Source organism: Jaculus jaculus, chromosome 7 (genome assembly GCF_020740685.1).
Source record: "Jaculus jaculus isolate mJacJac1 chromosome 7, mJacJac1.mat.Y.cur, whole genome shotgun sequence".
In the NCBI taxonomy this organism is placed as follows: Eukaryota; Metazoa; Chordata; class Mammalia; order Rodentia; family Dipodidae; genus Jaculus; species Jaculus jaculus.
Window position 1 is genome coordinate 18678 of NC_059108.1, and position 17568 is coordinate 36245.

The window sequence follows — 17568 nt, forward strand, 5'->3', positions numbered from 1 at the left end:
GGAGAAGATGTGAGGGAGGCCAGGGTGGTGGGATTTTGAAGATGTCAGGTGGGAAAGCAGCCCTAGGTTAAAGAGAAAGAGATTTATTTCTACTCCCAGGGATTAGGTGGGGCAGTAATTTCATTCCACTGAGCTACTGGGTATCTAACTGCACCATTCCCAGGAAGCTGAAGATGGACTCCAGTCCTTCTCAGCCTCCTTTTTAACTTGTGCTAGACAGTATAGGAGTTACTTTCTTAGGACGAGGCATAAATGTGGAGTTAGCTGGATCTGAGTGAGAATTCTGGCTTATCTCCTATTGCATCTCTGAATTTCTGCTGCAAAATACTATCATGTGTAAGTTTCTTGCATGAATTAAAGAATAGCACATGTATGCCCAGGGACCCATGAGCTCCTTAACACTTTGAAAGTAGCCACCCTCATCATAAGATAGGTTCAGGTCCTTGGGAATGTCACTTGTCCTGAGCATGCACAAGCTGCAAAGGGGAGGGGATATTGAAGCCCAAGGAGACTGGCGGCATTGGAAAAAGATGAGACTCTTTAGAATTTTAATTTGTAAGAACTTTAATCAGATGTCATCCTGCCCATTGTAAGCAGTCATTTTGGAAAGTTTGGTAGAAGGAGGGAAAAGGGTGAGGCATTCTTCAGACTCTAGGCCCAGGTATGGTGGGATTAGAAATGCTCAGGGCTCCATCTTGCTGCCCAAAGTCATATCTTGGGAGCTCTGTCCTGACAATCTGTTCAGGGTCAGATGGTATCCTGCCTGGTTTTGCAAATAGGACTGTCTGTCAGGGGCCTCACTGCAACTCTAACCAATCAGAGAGAGCGTGATTGTAAAGGACACAAATTAGGACTAGCCAAATGAAGATATACCTAGGACAGTGTGGGAGGGTGAATTCTGTAGGTCTCCTTTCCTCATCTCATGAAAGTATAACATTTCTGTTACCTGGAGGTAACAGACAGCAAAATGACACAGACAGGCAAGGATAGAGAAACTGAGACAGAGGTAGACATGGACAGATACCTTCAGAAACAAACAAAAAGTTTGGGGCTGGGATTTAGCTCAATTTCCTAGCATGTACAAATTCCTGGATTCAATCCCTAGAACCATATAAATCATGAGTGGTGGTGTACTCCCATAATCCCAGCACTTGGTTGGAGGTGGAGGTAGGAGGACAGCCTAACCTAATACAGTGAGTTAGAGAACAGGCTAAGATATATAAGACTATGTTTCAAAACAAACTGAGACAGAATATCTCACTAATGGGACCTGTAATCCTAGCACTTGGGAGGCTAAAGCAGGAGCATGAGAGCTCAAGGCCAATCCAGGGATATATATTAAGACACTGCCTCCAAAACCAAAAAACAAAAAATAATAATAGCTTTAAAAACCATAAAAGACACAAAGAGGAAAAAGAGAAAGGAAGGGGCTGGAGAGGTGATTCAGTGGTTAAAGGCAGTTGTTTTCAAAGCCTGCTGGTCTGGGTTCAATTCCCCCATACCCAAGTAAAACCAGATGCACAAAAAGTCCATTTGTAGGCTGGAGAGATTGCTTAGTGGTTAAGGCACTTGCCTGCAAAGCCAAAGGACAAAGGTTCGATTCCCCAGGACCCACGGAGGCCAGATACACAAGGTGGCACATACATCGGGAGTTCATTTGTGGTGTCTGAAGGCCCTGGCACAGCCAATCTCTCACTCTCTCTATCCATCGCTCTCAAGTAAATAAATAACATTTTAAGGGACTGGAGAGATGGCTTAGCAGTTAAGGTACTTGCCTGCAAAGCCTAAGGACCCATGTTCTACTCTCCAGATCCCACATAAGCCAGATGCACAAAGGTGAGGCAAGCACAAGGTTGCACATGCCCACTAGGTGGTGCAAGTGCCTGCAGTTTGATTGCAGTAGCTAAGGCCCTGGTGTGCCAATTCTCCCTGCCCCCCACCTCGCTAGCTTTAAAAATAAAATAATAAAATAATTTTTAAAAAATATTTTATTTTGGGGGCTAGAGATATGGCTTAGTGGTTAAGCACTTGCCTATGAAGCCTAAGAACCCTGGTTCAAGGCTCTATTACCCACGTTAGCCAGATGCACAAGGGGGAGCACGCGTCTGGAGTTCGTTTGCAGAGGCTGAAGGTCCTGGCGTGCCCATTCTCTCTCTCTCTCTCTCTCTCTCTCTCTCTCTCTCTCTTTCCCTTTTTCTCTATCACTCTCAAACAAATAAATAAAAATAAACAAAAAAGTTTCAAAAATATTTTATTTTTTATTTATTTATTTGAGAAACAGAAAGAGAGAGAGAGTCTGTGTGAGAGAGTGAGAGATAGAATGAGTGCCCCAGGAACTCTAGCTAATGCAAATGAACTCCAGATGCGTGCACCACCTTCTGCATCTGATTTTATGTGGGTCCTGGAGAATCAAACCAAGGTTCTTTGGCTTTTCAGGCAAGCGCCTTATCACTAAGCCATCTCTCCAACCCCGCCTCCCTTTTTTTGAGGTAGAGTCTCACTCTAGCCCAGGCTGACCTGGAATTTACTATTTAGTCTCAGGGTGACCTCGAACTCACAGCGATCCTCCTACCTCTGCCTCCCAAGTGCTGGGATTAAAGGCATGTGCCACCATGCCAGGCAGCCCTTTTGTTACTATTTAAAGAAAAAAGAAGTTGGGTGTGGTGGCTCATGCCCTTAATCCCAGCACTTGGGAGGCAGAGGTAGGTCAGCCTGGACTAGAGTGAGATCCTATCTTGAAAAACCAGAAAAAAAAAAAGAGTTCTTTTGCAGTGGCAAGAGGTCCTACATGCCCATTCTCTCTTATGTCTCTTCCTTATAAATTAAACCCCCCCTTTTTTTTCAAACAAGGTAGGGTCTCCCTCTATCCTAGGCTGACCTGGAATTCACTATGTAGACTCAGGCTGGCCTCAAACTCAGTGATCCTCCTACCTCAGCCTTCTGAGTGCTGGGATTAAAGTTGTGTGCCACTATGCCTGGCATAAATAAATAGTATTTTTGGAAGAAAAAAAAGTGAGAGGGGTATAGATAGGATGGGTTTAGTGGAACAAAAGTTACTCTAGCTACTCAGGAGACTGAATCAGGAGGATGGAAAGTTTAAGGCCATCCTGGGCAACTTAGTGAGACCCTGCCTCACAATAAAAAGAAAATTCAAGGGCTGGAGAGATGGTTTAGCAGTTAAAGTGCTTGCCTGTGAAGACTAAGGACCCAGGTTCAGTTCCCTAGTACCTATGTAAGCCAGATACACAAGGTAGTGCATGTGTTTGGAGTTCGTTTGCAGTGGCTAGAGGCCCTGGCACGCCCATTGTCTCTCTAGCTGCCTCTTTCTCTCTAATAAATAAGCAAAAATAAAATATATTAAAAAAATAGCTGGGTGTGGTGGTACACACCTTTCATCCCCACACTTGAGACGCAGAGGTAGGAGGACTGCTATGAGTTCAAGGCTACCCTGAGACTTCATAGTGAATTCCAGTTTACTACATAGTGACTACATAGTGAATTCTAGCCTGGGCTAGAGTGAGACCCTACCTCGAAAAACCAAAAAAGAAAGAGACAGAGAGAGAGAAGGAAGGAAAAAGAGAGAGAGAAAGAAAGAAAGAAAGAAAGAGAGAGAGAGAGAGAGAAGGAGGAGGAGAAGGAAGGAGGGAGGGAGGGAGAGAGGGAGAGAAGGAGAGAGGGAGGGAGGGAGAAAACCCATATATATAAAGGTTGGAACTGTAGCGCACTGGGAGAATACTTGCCTAGCTTGTATAAGGCTTTGGGTTCAATCCTCAGTGCCAATAAGCAGATTAAAATAAATAATAAATACATAAATAACTGATAAGATGGCAGTGAGGTGGAGATGAAAAAGGGATGTGATGACAGGGACAAGCAGGCAGAAACACACCCCCACATTGACCTCCTTCTTGGCACTCCACAGTGGCTGCTAATCTTCCCTCAGCTCTACCCAACCTTCCCCTCCTGCTGCTGGTCAAGCCCATTAAGATGCTAACCCAGCCACAACTGAAGGCTCCACGCCCCAGGGAGGAAACCACTGAAGAGGCGTCCCTGCTCCATAGCACCCCAAACCATCAATTAATATTAATGAGAGTAGGCTTCTCACTGTCTAAAGACCCCCAACAGAGTGCAGATGGAGGCGAAGCTCCGCCCTGTGACTCAGGAGGTTAAAGCTCCTAGGCCCACTTGGAAATCCAGAGTGTCCAGATGGCGAGTGGCAGCAGAAGAGTCACCATCCAGCTAGTGGAGGATGGGGCAGGGGCTGGAGCCAGGGGTCCACAGCCCTTCCGGGGCCAGAACTACGAGGCCATTCGAGCAGCCTGCCTGGATTCGGGGATTCTGTTTCGTGACCCTTGCTTCCCTGCTGGACCTGATGCCCTTGGCTATGACAAGCTGGGGCCTGACTCAGAGAAGGCCAAAGGGGTGGAATGGAAGCGGCCCCATGTAAAGTGGGCTGGTCTGGGTTGTGAGTCTGAAGGACAACAGAGGGCTGGGATCTGGATCCCTGGGTCTGAGGAAGGGAGCTTGGGTCTGGACCCTCTAGTCTGAAGAAGGGGTGGGGTCTTGTTGAGAACAGACTACCATTGGGGTCCAAGGGAAGGTCAGGGAAGCCAAGTTCCTGCCTCAAAGATCCATAGCTTTTCCAGGGTTGCAGGGTCTCATTACCCAGAGAAGTGATGCAGGAAGGGACCTAGGCCTCTGACCTTCCTTTTCCTGGGCTGACTAACATCCCCCTCCTCCAGGAGTTTTGTACCAAGCCCCAGTTCATCTGTGAAGACATGAGCAGAACAGACGTGTGCCAGGGAAGCCTAGGTAAGGCCCTGGGGCCCATCTTGAGCCCCAGATCTAAGAGTTGTGCCTATGGTCTGACACAATTTTGTTCTGTCTCTCCACCTTTCCTTACCTCTCTGGGAATCCCTCCCTCTGTCCGTTCTTACCTGATCTGAGCCTTTCCTCTCAGGAAACTGCTGGCTTCTTGCAGCTGCTGCCTCCCTTACTCTGTATCCCCGACTCCTATACCGGGTCGTCCCCCCTGGACAGAGTTTTCAAGATGGTTATGCAGGCATCTTTCACTTCCAGGTAGAGCTCAGTTCCATTCTCCATGTCTTAGTTTCCCATGGTGGCATAATGGCACAGATGTCTACTATTTTCTTGGGGTTATAGTTCTTGGACTTGGTGATGGGTAGACAGAGTTGAGAGTCATGGATTAGAGCCCAGGTAGTATTTGGAAGCTTTCTGAACCCAGGTTCTCCCCTGTCTCCCACCAGCTCTGGCAATTTGGTCACTGGGTGGACGTGGTAGTGGATGACAGACTGCCTGTGCGTGAGGGGAAGCTGATGTTCGTGCGTTCGGATCAGAGGAATGAGTTCTGGGCCTCGCTGCTGGAAAAGGCGTATGCCAAGTGAGGTCCCTGACCCCATCCCAGTTACAGCCCCAAGACCTAGGAGAAGACCTCAAGTCCCATGGGACTTAGAAGCCTAATATCTGGGATGCTTTAGACAGTCCACCTAAATCAGATCACAACCCCCAGACCCTATATCACATCATTCTCTTAAAATATTTGTTTTTGTGTTAATTTTTATTTGTGTGTGTGCATGTGCACATGTATGTTAGGGTTTCTTGCTGAGACAAACAAATGCCTGCCTGGCTTTAAGTGGGTGGCTGGAAAATTGAGCCCGGGCTGGCAGGCTTTACAAGAAAGCACCTTTAACCACTAAGCCATTTCCCCAGCCCTGGATTTTTTTAAAAAAAGTTCAGAGTCTCACAATGTATCCCAGGCTGGCCTCAAACTCATGATTCTCCAGCCTCCTGGATCTAGTATTAGAAGCCTGCCTACTACTGTGCTAGCTTAGTTTTTGTGTGTATGGTTACGGGGAGAGAAGCCAGGGCTTAGTCCATGCTAGGCAAAGTACTCTACTGTTGAACCATGCCTTTAGCTTCTCACTAAGGGATCCTAGACAAATACTTTACCATGGAGACACCCCCCAGCCCCTCACTGGTGGATTCTAGGCAAGTGCTCTATCAAAGTCACACCCTCAGCTCATGAAACTTTAAATCTTAAATGCCTCCTTCCTTTAACATCTTTCACAAAACTCCTAGAACTCCACTGATCACCCATAACTTCTAAGAATCTCAGAATCCCATTTGTCAGACCCTGGATTCACCTAATCTAAAATTTATCCCCAGCAGACAGTTAACCTTAGACTATCTCATCTGATCCATTGAGATGTCTAGAGTACCCTCCCCCCTCCCAGATCACTCAACTATCCCTGGGGCTTCAATTCCTGCCTTTTTTCATCTGGAGGCTCTGGAGCCCCTGTCAAGCCCTAGTAGGAATCACTTATACAGCCTTTGAGGTCTAGAAGGTGCAGGGCTTTGAATTCTGGTACAGCTTCCTCTGGCTTCCCAACTGCACAGTGTCTGTGGCCCCAGGGACTACAAACCCAGATCCAAGGGTTTCTACCATGTGACCACCTCATGTCTAAAGATTTCAGCCATTGAACCTAGCCTAGTGGTACATGCTTGCAATCCCAGTGCTGTGGAGGCTGAGGCAGGAGGTTTGAGGATATCCTGGACACACACACAATCAGCCAGGCTTGGTGGTGCACACCTTTTATCCCAGCACTTGGGAGGCAGAGGTAGGAGGATCCTTGTGAGTCTGAGGCCACTCTGAGACTACATAGTGAATTCCAGGTCAGCCTGAGCTACAGTAAGGCCCTACCTCAAAGGAAAAACAAAACAAAACAGAAATACCCTTAGATATAGCTCCTAGATTTAGAGAAGGGGGCTGAAGTGCACTTTTATGCCTCAAACCACACATCCACCTGCTTCCACAGGCTCCATGGCTCCTACGAGGTAATGCGAGGGGGCCACATGAACGAGGCTTTTGTGGACTTCACAGGCGGTGTGGGTGAGGTGCTTTACCTGAGACAGAACACTCCAGGCCTCTTCTCTATCCTTCGCCATGCACTGATCAAGGAGTCCCTTGTGGGTGCCACTGCCCTGGTGAGAGCTGGGGTCCCATGCAGACCCCCACCAGGACAAGGATACAGCCAAGGATGCCATAGGGAGGGGGGGACATCCTGTACCTCTCAACTTCTGCTGCTGTTCTTATCCTCTTGATGGTGAATTCTATGCAAGCATTCAGCAAACTACAATTGAGCCAAGCTCCAGCCCATCACTGGTGGATTCTAGGCAAATATTCTACCTCAGCTGAGTAACATCCCAGCTCTCTATGTTTTATTTTTAAGATAAGATGTCACTGAGTTGCCAAGGCTGGTCTTGAGTTTGCAATCCTCCTGCTGGGATTATAGACTTGTGATACCAGGCTCAGGCTTCATCTCTCTCCTTTTTCTGTCACTCTCACTCCCCAGCTCAGACACCCTCTGAGCCCCATAGCATTCTGTGCTGTGTTTGGTTGACTCCTGCTTTGGTGGAATGAGGCTGGGGAGGAAGGAGCAGCTGCCCTTCTATCCCCAATCCCAGCTTCACAATCCTGTCCCCTGTCCAGAGTGATAAGGGTGAGATTCGCACAGATGATGGGCTGGTGAAAGGACATGCATATTCAGTTACCGGCACACATAAGGTGAGACACCTCTATGGCTGGGCTGGAAGGGGATATCCAGGTGCCATCCTCATTAACAGTGTTGCCCTCAGGTGTCCCTAGGTTTCACCAAAGTACGGCTACTGCGACTGAGGAACCCCTGGGGCCGTGTGGAGTGGAGTGGGCCCTGGAGTGACAGGTGGAATTGGGTCTGGGGTAGGTGACGGGTGCTACCCCATCTGCCCAGCCCTCACACCTGTCTCTCCAGCTGCCCACACTGGGATGCACTCCCCTCTGAGTGGCGGGATGCCCTGCTGGTCAAGAAGGAGGATGGTGAATTCTGGTGAGTTCTCAGGGACCTGTGCTGTGCCTGTGGGATGGTCACTGGAACAAGGATCTCAGAGACAGGGTAAGAACAGACATAGAAATTTGTGGGATGAGTACTAATGGAGAGAAACTGTCTATATCAGTGGTAATTTGAGGAGAATTTTCTATTTTAATTTTTTATTTTTATTTATTTGAGAGCAACAGACACAGAGAGAAAGACAGATAGAGGGAGAGAAAGAGAATGGGCGCACCAGGGCTTCCAGCCACTGCAAACGAACTCCAGACACATGCACCCCCTTGTGCATCTGGCTAACGTGGGACCTGGGGAGCCGAGCCTCGAACCGGGGTCCATAGGCTTCACAGGCAAGCGCTTAACCGCTAAGCCATCTCTCCAGCCCGAGAATTTTCTATTTTGCAAAGGAAAGAAAGATTTCTTTTTGAGGGGGGGGAGTGTTGTGAAAGGATCTCCCACTGTGACCTGGCCTAGAAGTCACTATGAAGATCAGATTAGCCTCAAACTCATGGCAATCCTCCTGCCTCGGCCTCCCAAACACTAAGATTACAGGAGAGTGCCACCAGACCTGATTTTAGGACATTTTTCTACTCTCCTCCATCCTCTTCCTTTCCCTTTCTCCTGAGCACAGGGCCTTGGGCATGCTAGGGAAGCCTAAACCACACCCTCAGTTCCCAGCCTTTCACTGCTGCACTCTAGGCAAGCTCTCTAGCACAGAACAGCGTCCTAAGCCATATTTGGGGGCTTTCTAGTCGATATGATGGTTTTTTGAGGTAGGGTTTCACTCTATAGCCCAGAATGACCTGAGTTCACTCTGTAGTCTCAGGGTGGCCTCAAACTCACAGTGATCCTCCTACCTCTGCCTCCTGAGTGCTGGGATTAAAGGCATGAGCCACCATGCCCGGCACATTTGATGTTATTTGAAGGTAGTTTGTAAATCTTTGGAACTGTGGAGAATTTCTGAAGACTTGGAGATATTTTAAGGGACTTTAAAGTCAGCAATTTCTGAGATTGAAAGGTAGTTAGCAGTACTGAAGGAACTGAGGGCTTTGCAATTGAAGGCCACTTCTGGGGAGGAGGGCCAGGCAAGTCTGATGGTCTGCATCATCCAGGATGGAGCTCCAGGACTTCCTCACTCACTTCAACACGATCCAGATCTGCTCACTGAGCCCTGAAGTGCTGGGTCCCAGCCCAGCAGGAGGTGGCTGGCACATACACATCTTCCAGGGTCGCTGGGTGCGCGGCTTCAACTCCGGGGGAAGCCAGCCTAGTGCTGGTGAGGCCTGGGGGCCCTTAAAAGGCAAGCTGGGGTGGAGACTGAGGCAGCCTAAAAAACCCAAGGCCTTCTCCTCCGTTAGAAACCTTCTGGACCAATCCGCAGTTCCGGCTGACACTGCTGGAGCCAGATGAGGAAGAGGATGAAGACTATGAAGAGGGGCCTTGGGGAGGAAGGGAGGTTCGGGGCCCAGCAAGAGGGGCTCGCATCCCCAAGTGCACAGTCCTCTTGTCACTCATCCAGCGCAACCGGCGGTGTCTGAGAGCCAAGGGCCTTACTTACCTCACCGTGGGCTTCCATGTGTTTCAGGTGAGGCCAGGGCCAAGCTGAGATTTAGAGGGGCAGTGCCATAGGGGCATCATAGCTAGTGAGGATACACGGGGGCTCAGAGAGAAGAGTCCTTGCTGAGAAAATCTGGGGGACAGGGTGTGTACAAAGAAAAGCTGGGGTTCAGTGGCCAAGAATGGACAAAGGGCACAGAGAAGGGACAGGGGCCCAGATGGGGAAGGGGAGAGTTGGGAGTGGGGCCAGAGGGCCCTTGGTTTAGAAACTGGAGGTCTAGGTCCAACAAAGGTCATAACGAACCAAGGAAAAAGTTAGGGTCTAAGAGATGTGGAGGGGCAGGGAGGGGATTAGAGCTAGCCATAGCACCTGCCCGGCCTCCGCTTTTCTAGCCTTTTCTTTCTACAGATTCCAGAGGAGGTGGGTCTCTGAAGGGGCCCCAAACCCTTGATCAGCCCCAGCGCTGGAGGGGCAACGTCTCAGCCTGGATACTGGGATGGGGATGCAGTCTGGGGTGTGTGATGGGCCAGAGAACTGGGTGCAGAGCTCGATGGAGGAGGTGGGTAATGGCCATTCCTCCGGTCCGCAGCTGCTGGGCCTCTGGGACTCCCCGCGCAGCCGGGCGCTTTTGCCCAGGCTGCTGCGCGCCGATCGCTCTGTCTTCTGCGCTCGTCGTGATGTGAGCCGCCGCTGTCGCCTGTCTCCAGGCCACTACCTGGTGGTACCCAGCGCCTCCCGCGCAGGCGACGAGGCCGACTTCACGCTGCGAATTTTCTCTGAGCGCAGCCATACAGCAGTGTGAGCCGGTTTCCCAGCCCCGCATCGAGCACCCCGGCCCACCCAAGGACACCAGTCGTCTCCCAGGATCTCAGAACCCTTCCCCCCTGACCCTCTCCGGGACCCCCTACCCCCAGCTCAGAATCTCCCGTTCTGCCCTGGGAACCCAAACCTGCGGAATATTCCGCCCTGCCCCAGGACTAAAAGCCCCGCCCTTACTTACACCTGAAGCCCTCCCCTCCCAGATCTCTGGTCCCACTCGTTCAGCCTTGCGCTCACCATCCCAGTCCCTCAATACCCCACCTGATTCTTCCTCTGTGACACCCCACCCCCGGGCCTCAGAGGGGGCCGTGACATGAACCCCCATCCTCACTTCCCATCTATAATTTACAGGGAGATAGATGACGTCATCAGCGCAGACCTGGAGGCCCTCACGGTACGGGGCTGCCCTGGGAGGAGGCAGAGGAAGGGGAGGGCTTTGGGACACGACTGAGCTGCCCCCACCATGCAGGTCCCCTGTAAACCTTTGGAGCTGGCGATGGCACAGCTGTTTTTGGAGCTGGCTGGTGAGGTGAGGAAGGGTCTGGGCCGGTGGCTTCCTGCTGAGCCGGTCTCACCCTAGGTGTTTTTATGTTGCTTTACACTATAGTCCAGGTTAGTCTGGAACTCATGTAGTCCAGATTGGCCTCAAACTCCTGGAAATCTTCCTCCCTCAGCTTCCCTACTGCTAGGATTACAGGCATGAACCATGTTCTCTTTTAGGTGTCTTTGCTTTACTTCTCTCTCTCTCCCTCTTTGTGCTCGCATCCCCTGAGCTTTTCTGAGATTGATTCCCCATCTCTTTTGCCCGGTCTGCACGTCCTGCTTGCACCCAGTTTCTCCCATCTCACAACCTACCAGATTCGTGCATATTTATTTTCCAAGTTCCCTCCTAAATCGTCCCTGTAGATTACTGTGGGCTCCCACACCCAGGGCTTCTTTCATTGCTGCCTTCACCACTCTGGGGACAGACCTGTTTCTGCCAACTGAACTCTATGACAACAGGTCTGAGGCTTCATCAGTCACTGTCGTGTCCTCAGTGCTGCCAGGCACAGGGGCCGTTTGTTGATTGCCTGTATAAGAAATGGCCTCACGCGTGGCTCTTTTGGACTAGGAGGAGGAACTTGATGCCTACCAGCTGCAGACCTTAATCAGCATTGCTTTGGAGCCTGGTGAGTTAATCAGGAGTCCTTATAACCAGAGCCACAGGTACACAGTCCCATGCACGGTGTTGCTGGGGGTCCAGCCACAGGAACCTGGGCTCAGCCTAGTGGTGTCTCCCTGAAACTCTCATGGCATGTCCTGTGGCTTTCCAAGGTCATGGCCACATTCAGGCACTCCTCCCTCAGAAGTAGGGTGTGTAGGATGTTATAGGCAGACATGGAACCCTTTGACTGGATTCAAAACCCAGCTCAACTAGTTACAGCAGGAATGAGTTCTTTGTGCCTATTTATAAAATGCTTACTTCAGGGAGTTAGGTCCAAAAGTCCTTGCAATGGTGGCCCACTGAAGGGAGCACTGGGTTTGGGGTGTTTTACTTGTAGCCAGAGCCAACACGAGGACCCCTGGAGAGATTGGGCTCAGGACCTGTGAGCAGCTCATACAGTGTTTTGGGGTATGTGGGGTCAGTGTCTAGGGAAGGGGGTGGAGATGCTGGGATCCCTCCTCCCCTTTGGGGGACATTGTAATCAGATGTTCCCACCTGCAGCATGGGCGAAGCCTGGCCCTCTACCACTTCCAGGAACTCTGGAGCCACCTCCTGGTGTGGCAGGTAAAGTGGGGACTGGGAGAGGCAGCTGGCGAGACAGGGGGTAGGGGCACATTAGAAAGACTAGGCCTCCCCACGCTAACTTGGGAGTGAGCCATATCACAGCCTCTAGTCCCAGATTGGAAGCGCAGCTCAAGGCTCACCTCTTTCCTGACCCCGTAACTTCAGGATAATCACCATGAGTGCTCAGATTAGGTCCTTTTGAGAAGGAAGTGGTCAAAAATCTCTTAAACATGTAACGGTGATAAGACTTATTGAGCCCTCCAGCTTTTTGAGTAGCTGAACATGTCCTCAAAAACCTGTCATTTTGCTGTTGCTTCAGTCACAGACTGGGAAGCATGAGTGGTTAAGTTGCAGACCTAAATCAAAGGGAGTGGGGGTGGGGGCCTATGCTGTCTGGCCTCAGAGGCTCCCTCTCAAGCCACTTCAGAAGCCTGGGTCATGACAACCTGTACTTCCCACCCAGGCTACATTTGACAAATTCGATGAGGATGCCTCCGGGACCATGAACTCCTATGAACTGAGACTGGCACTAAATGCTGCAGGTATGGACAAGACCCTGGGAGGTCATGAGAACAGAATGTGTTCCTTTTTGCAACATCTGAGTCTGATATGGCCACCTGCAGTGGTTATTCACATTGCCCAGCTAGCTCTTTGTTGCCATTTCCTGGTGACCCTGAGAGACCAAGTGGGAAGGAAGGGGAGGGACCTTCTCAGTGTGGAGTAGGAATACTAGGAGGGCCCTTAAGGAAGAGGGATCAGGAGCTGGTGTTTGAGAGACCCTTGCTTAGTTAGGCAGCTTTATGTTAGAAAGTTTGGAATCCAGTGAGATTGGGCTGGGGAAAATTTTTTTTTGATTTTCAAGGTATGGTCAAGTCCAGACTGAAATGGAGTTCACTATGTAGTCTCAGTCTGGCCTTGAACTCACAGCAATCCTCCTACCTTGGCCTCCTGAATGCTAGGATTAAAGGCGTGTGCTACCATGCCCAGAAAAATTGTTAAGGCAGTTCAGGCTTATCTCAAACTCAATCCCCTGCAGCATTGGCAACTCTCTGGGACATCAGGGGGTGTGATGCTAAGGTGGGGCTCAAAGGCAACCTCCTCTTAGGTTTCCACCTGAACAACCAGCTAACCCAGGCCCTCACTAGTCGCTACCGGGACAGCAGGCTACGTGTGGACTTCGAGCGCTTTGTATCCTGCACAGCCCAGCTTACCTACATCTTTCGTGAGTGCCAACCTGGCTGGGGAACAAGAATGATACCCACCATCACTAGGTGCTAGGCACTCACCCTAGTCCTCTCATACATAGGCCACTGTAGCCAGCACCTGAATGGAGGTGAGGGGGTCATTTGCCTGACCCACAAAGAGGTAAGCCAAGTAGGAAGTCAGGGTGGCTCCAGCCATTCTGGAACCCCTGCCTCAAACCTGCTTCCCTCCTCCTGCCCAGTGGTTGGAGGTGGCCACGTTTTCCTAGATTTGCAGGTTGACACCACCCTGTCCCAGCTCTCCGTCTCTCTGCCTGGCATCAGCAGTGACAACTAAACACGACAAGCAAGCACCTGCCTGTGGATGGGGACTAGCCCACTTCAGCTTTTTCTTTTACCTGCACACTATGGTGGAAATACCATGTTTGGTTCCTTTGTTGTTATTTTGGTTTTGAGATAGGGTCTCACTATGTAGCCCTGGCTGACCTGTAAATTATATAGACTAGGTTAGCCTCAAACTTGGAGCGTTCCTCCTGTCTCTACTTTCTGAGTGCTATAACTACAGGCCTGCACCACCACATCAGACAGCCCATGAATGTCAGTCCCCACTCCCAGTTCAGGAGTCCTCAGATGAGTACAGGACCATGGTCCCACACACTCCTGAAAAGTAGAGAACAGAGAAAGCAGGATGAAAAAAAAAAGACACTAGGAATCTATCTTAAAAATATTATGTTTTATTCTTCCGTCCCCAAAGGATGGTTTATCCAGAAACCAAGACAAAAAAAAAAAAAATCAGAATAAATTCAAAAAAAATTTTTTTTTGGGGGGGGGGTGAAAACCATCAAATACTAGGCAGGCAGACAGGCCAGCAGCCCACCTCCACCTCAGGAAGTTCCCATAGACCCCTGCCCACCACAAACAAGGGGAAAATCAGGAGGGATTGAGGGCAGCTAATCAGCTATGTCTTCATTACGAGAGCAAGAAAGGTGGCAGAGATATGCTGCTAGGTGGATATATATTTATATAATAAATCCGTAAGTTAATAAAGTAAATAGTAATTCTCTGGAAGTTTTAAAATTTCTATAGGGTTTTTTACTTTTATTTATTTATTTATTTATTTTTGGGTGCACATGCTTCAGGGCCTCTCGGCTCTGTGAACTCTCGACATATGCACAATTTTTTGTTCCTGGCTTTACGTGGGTTTTGGGGAATTGAACCCAGGCCAGCAGGCTTTGCAAGCAAGCACTTTTAACCACTGAGCCATCTTCCTAGCCCACTGTTGGTTTTGGTCCTTAGAAAATGAGACCCTGTGTCCAGACAAAGCAAGGCCAGAGTGGACTGGGGCTGGGCTATTCCACCCACTTCTCTTGGGCTAAAAAGGATGATGGCAGAGTCCCAGACTCCTGGCATTCACAAATGGAGGGAGGGAAGAGCAAGCTGGTGGGGTCTGGTCCAGGGGTAGCTGGTATTCTCTGTTGGAGCCTCTACAGGGCAGGGTGTTACCTGGACAAGGCACATGGGGCTTTGGCCTGGATGTGAGAGGCCTTGAAAAGGGACCTCAGGAGCAAAGGAAGGGACCAGGGTTTGGAGGCGCATCCCCAGGGCAAAGAGAGAACCTAAGGACCCACTGTTCCCTCCATATAGGTTAAAAAAAAATCATGTATATTTAACAGATCAGAGCTGCTGATCCCCACACCTCCCTCCCCTACCAGATGGGGTGAGGCCTGAGCCCCTCCCTTTCCCTAGAAGGACCCCAGACATCACTTTGCATAGATACAGAGTTGGGATGGGGCAGGACTCCCTGGCCCCTCCAGGAGGCCAAGTGGATCTTGTCAGGGTGGCTGGAGGGCCTCACAGGTCACTCTCGCCGTACAGAGCTGTAGAGAAGGACTTGTAGTCAAGGGCACCAGGCATGGCATCAGGGCCCTGGTAGGGTGCCATGCGGGCAATGCAGTATTCAGCTTGGTCAGGGGGCAGTTCTCTCCGCAACTCCTCAGCTGTGATGAAGTTCTAGGGGTACAGAACAGGATTGTTAGTCACCCACTTAACCCTAGTGCCCAGTGCTAACTGAGGTTTCACATGATGCCTCTGGGAAGTCTTGCTCACCTTGTCCCCTGCCAGGACCTTGAAGGAGGCAATGACCTGGTCGGCTGTGTCTGTGTCTGTGGTCTCCCTTGACATGAAGTCAATGAAGGCTTGGAAGGTCACAAGGCCACTGTGATTGGGGTCAACCACACTCATGATACGGTTAAATTCAGCATCACCCTGTGAGATGGGATGGGAAGGTGACATAGCATTTAATGGAGCAGGGATGGCCAGGCTGGTGGTAGATTTGGACTAAGGAAAATGCAAGGGGAGTAAGGTCATGTAGTTAGCCTGCCAACCACAGCCTGGGTCAGGCAGCACTTAGCCACATCACTGCCCCTCTGTATCCTCCCCCAAGATCTCAGGAAGAGGGGAGTTGGGTCCACTGTCTCAGCCCTAGGCTCAAATTAGCACTGGAGGATAGGGAAAAAGGGAGATGGGGGAGGTAGACATGGGAGGACTGCCCCTAGATACTGGTAAGAAAAAAGGGCTTGGGAGTCATTGGAGGAACCTCATCCACACAGATGTAACAAAAGAAGCAGGAAGACCGCACTGCACTGGGTAGAGTGGGTGGAGGAGTGTCTCAAAGGAAGATATGGAAGCTCAGGAGGCAGTGTGGGGGCAGGAGGAGGAATAGGAGGAGGAGGAGGAGCAGCAAAGGCAAGGGAGGCAGAGGCTGCATACCAGGCTGTATCCTGTGGAGATAAGCAGAGCCCTGAAGTCATCGGAGTCCATGCTGCCTGTCTGCTTCTGCTCCCAAGACGCAGGCATAGCAGAGGCCAGGCCCAGAGTACGCAAGAAGGGCCACCCCATGTGCACAGCAGGCAGACAGGACAGTGGAGGGAGCAGGGAGACAAAGAAGGCCTCGAGAGGGACCAGGTAAGGGGGAAGGTGTCCAGAGACACAAGAGGGAGGAGGCCAGAGAGCCAGGAATGACGGGTGGAGTGGGGGGGGGGGGGAGGAAGAGAGAGAAAGAGAAGAGCGGTTAATGCCACAGTCTGCTGGGGCCTTAGGGTGCGCATACCTGTCTGTCGTTCTCCACGTCGTAGCCCAGGCTGATGAGGCAGGCTTTGAACTCCTCAGGCCCCAGCGCCCCGCCATGATCCTGCCGGGGCCATCGAAGGCAAGTGTGCAGGGGCAGTGCAGAGACCAGGCCACGGAGGTGGGAGAGGGGCCAGACCACATGCAGTGGGCAGGGGAGGAGGACACATGGGGAAGGGAAATACACAGTTAGAGATGACACAGACAAGGTGGTGGCAAGGGACAGGTGGGACACTCAAGAGGCCTCTCTGGCCTCCAAAGGGACGGAGCAGAGTGGGGCAAAAATACTGATGCCCGAATCCTGGGCTCAAAGATGATGGAAGACCTTTCTTTGCCTTCATGATGTACGTGCGTGTGTGTGTGTGGGGGGTGTGTGTGCATCAAGGACTGCACATTTGTAGCACCAGAAGCTGGGTAGATGGCATGCTGAACTAGCATCTGGCTAGAGACATAGTCAAACTCCATACTCCGTGTCTCTCTAAAGGAAATGCCAGACCTGAATTTTACAAACATCCTGCATATAGAGACCAGAGTCCTGGGCCAAGCCAGTACAGATGCAGCCCCAGAGAGCAAGGACCCAAGCTTATTTTGTGTGCTCTATAACTTGGTCAGTGACTGGGATCCTGCCTGCTCTGTGGACAGTGACTAATGTAATGAATAGACAGATGCAAAAAAAAGGGGTAAGATAGAATGATGGCAACAGGGAAGGTACAATGACAATGGAAAGTGAAGAAGCCACAACATACCAGTAGGTGAGGTGGCAGGAGAGCTCACCTTGTCGAAGTGGTTGAAGGATGCCCGAAACTCTTGCATCTGCTCCTGGCTTATGCCCTTGGCATCTCGGGTGAGGATCTGGTTCTCTACCTCATTGATGGTACGGGCAATGGTGGTAAGCAGCTGCTCCCAGCCCACACGGATATGCTGGGGAGGGAGAGGAAGAAGGTGTGACTGCAAGCCAGGTGGTCATCCAAACTGGGTGAGGTCTGGGGAGTGTGTGTGGGAAAGGGGTCCAAGGCCCATATTCTCCTATAGACTGCTGACAGGGGCCACAAGAATACAGCATTTCCTGGTTACCTGGCCAACCTCTACCAGTGTGCCTCACCTACTACTCCATTCATGAATGTGGCAGAGCAAGGGCCCAAGACACTGTGCCATGACAACTTTCTAGAGGCAAACTAGTTGCTGGTCAACTAGGTCTGGAGAAGGAGCCCCATG

The 17568-nt window shown here is 50.6% G+C and overlaps 2 protein-coding genes across 6 annotated transcripts in view; one reads left to right on the forward strand and one right to left on the reverse strand.

Annotated features, from left to right (window-relative positions):
• The first annotated feature begins 4203 nt into the window (after window positions 1–4203).
• On the forward strand, window positions 4204–13496 carry Capn12 (calpain 12). The gene is made up of 21 exons (XM_004659884.2): window positions 4204–4440; window positions 4740–4809; window positions 4958–5076; window positions 5265–5398; window positions 6834–7002; window positions 7508–7582; window positions 7654–7739; window positions 7809–7883; window positions 8993–9156; window positions 9239–9465; window positions 9847–9858; window positions 10028–10236; window positions 10609–10651; window positions 10727–10786; window positions 11369–11426; window positions 11799–11869; window positions 11963–12025; window positions 12489–12567; window positions 13131–13247; window positions 13332–13390; window positions 13470–13496. Exons 1-21 carry the CDS (start codon window positions 4204–4206, stop codon window positions 13494–13496), a joined length of 2154 nt encoding a protein of 717 aa, XP_004659941.2.
• A 445-nt stretch (window positions 13497–13941) lies between these two features.
• Window positions 13942–17568, reverse strand: part of Actn4 (actinin alpha 4) — a 93062-nt gene continuing 89435 nt past the window's right edge. For 2 of the 5 annotated variants that reach the window (XM_012949086.2, XM_004659887.2), the window contains exons 18-21: window positions 17128–17274; window positions 15997–16062; window positions 15334–15492; window positions 13942–15237 (exon numbers count right to left, since the gene is read on the reverse strand). In XM_012949086.2, coding sequence (XP_012804540.2) covers window positions 15079–15237; window positions 15334–15492; window positions 15997–16062; window positions 17128–17274 — 531 coding nt within the window. In that variant the 3' untranslated portion in view covers window positions 13942–15078. Of the gene's footprint in view, window positions 15238–15333; window positions 15493–15996; window positions 16063–16336; window positions 16418–17127; window positions 17275–17568 lie in introns of all 5 variants that reach the window. The other 3 variants (XM_045153925.1, XM_004659886.2, XM_004659885.2) reach the window with 2 other exon arrangements.

Bases quoted from the DNA above. Each gene is read 5' to 3' on its own strand.
- Capn12 (XM_004659884.2), top strand. From the start codon at position 4,204: ATGGCGAGTGGCAGCAGAAGAGTCACCATCCAGCTAGTGGAGGATGGG. The intron at 7,884-8,992 runs GTGAGTTCTCAG...TGCATCATCCAG, and splicing joins AAGGAGGATGGTGAATTCTG to GATGGAGCTCCAGGACTTCC. The intron at 9,157-9,238 runs GTGAGGCCTGGG...CTCCTCCGTTAG, and splicing joins GGGAAGCCAGCCTAGTGCTG to AAACCTTCTGGACCAATCCG.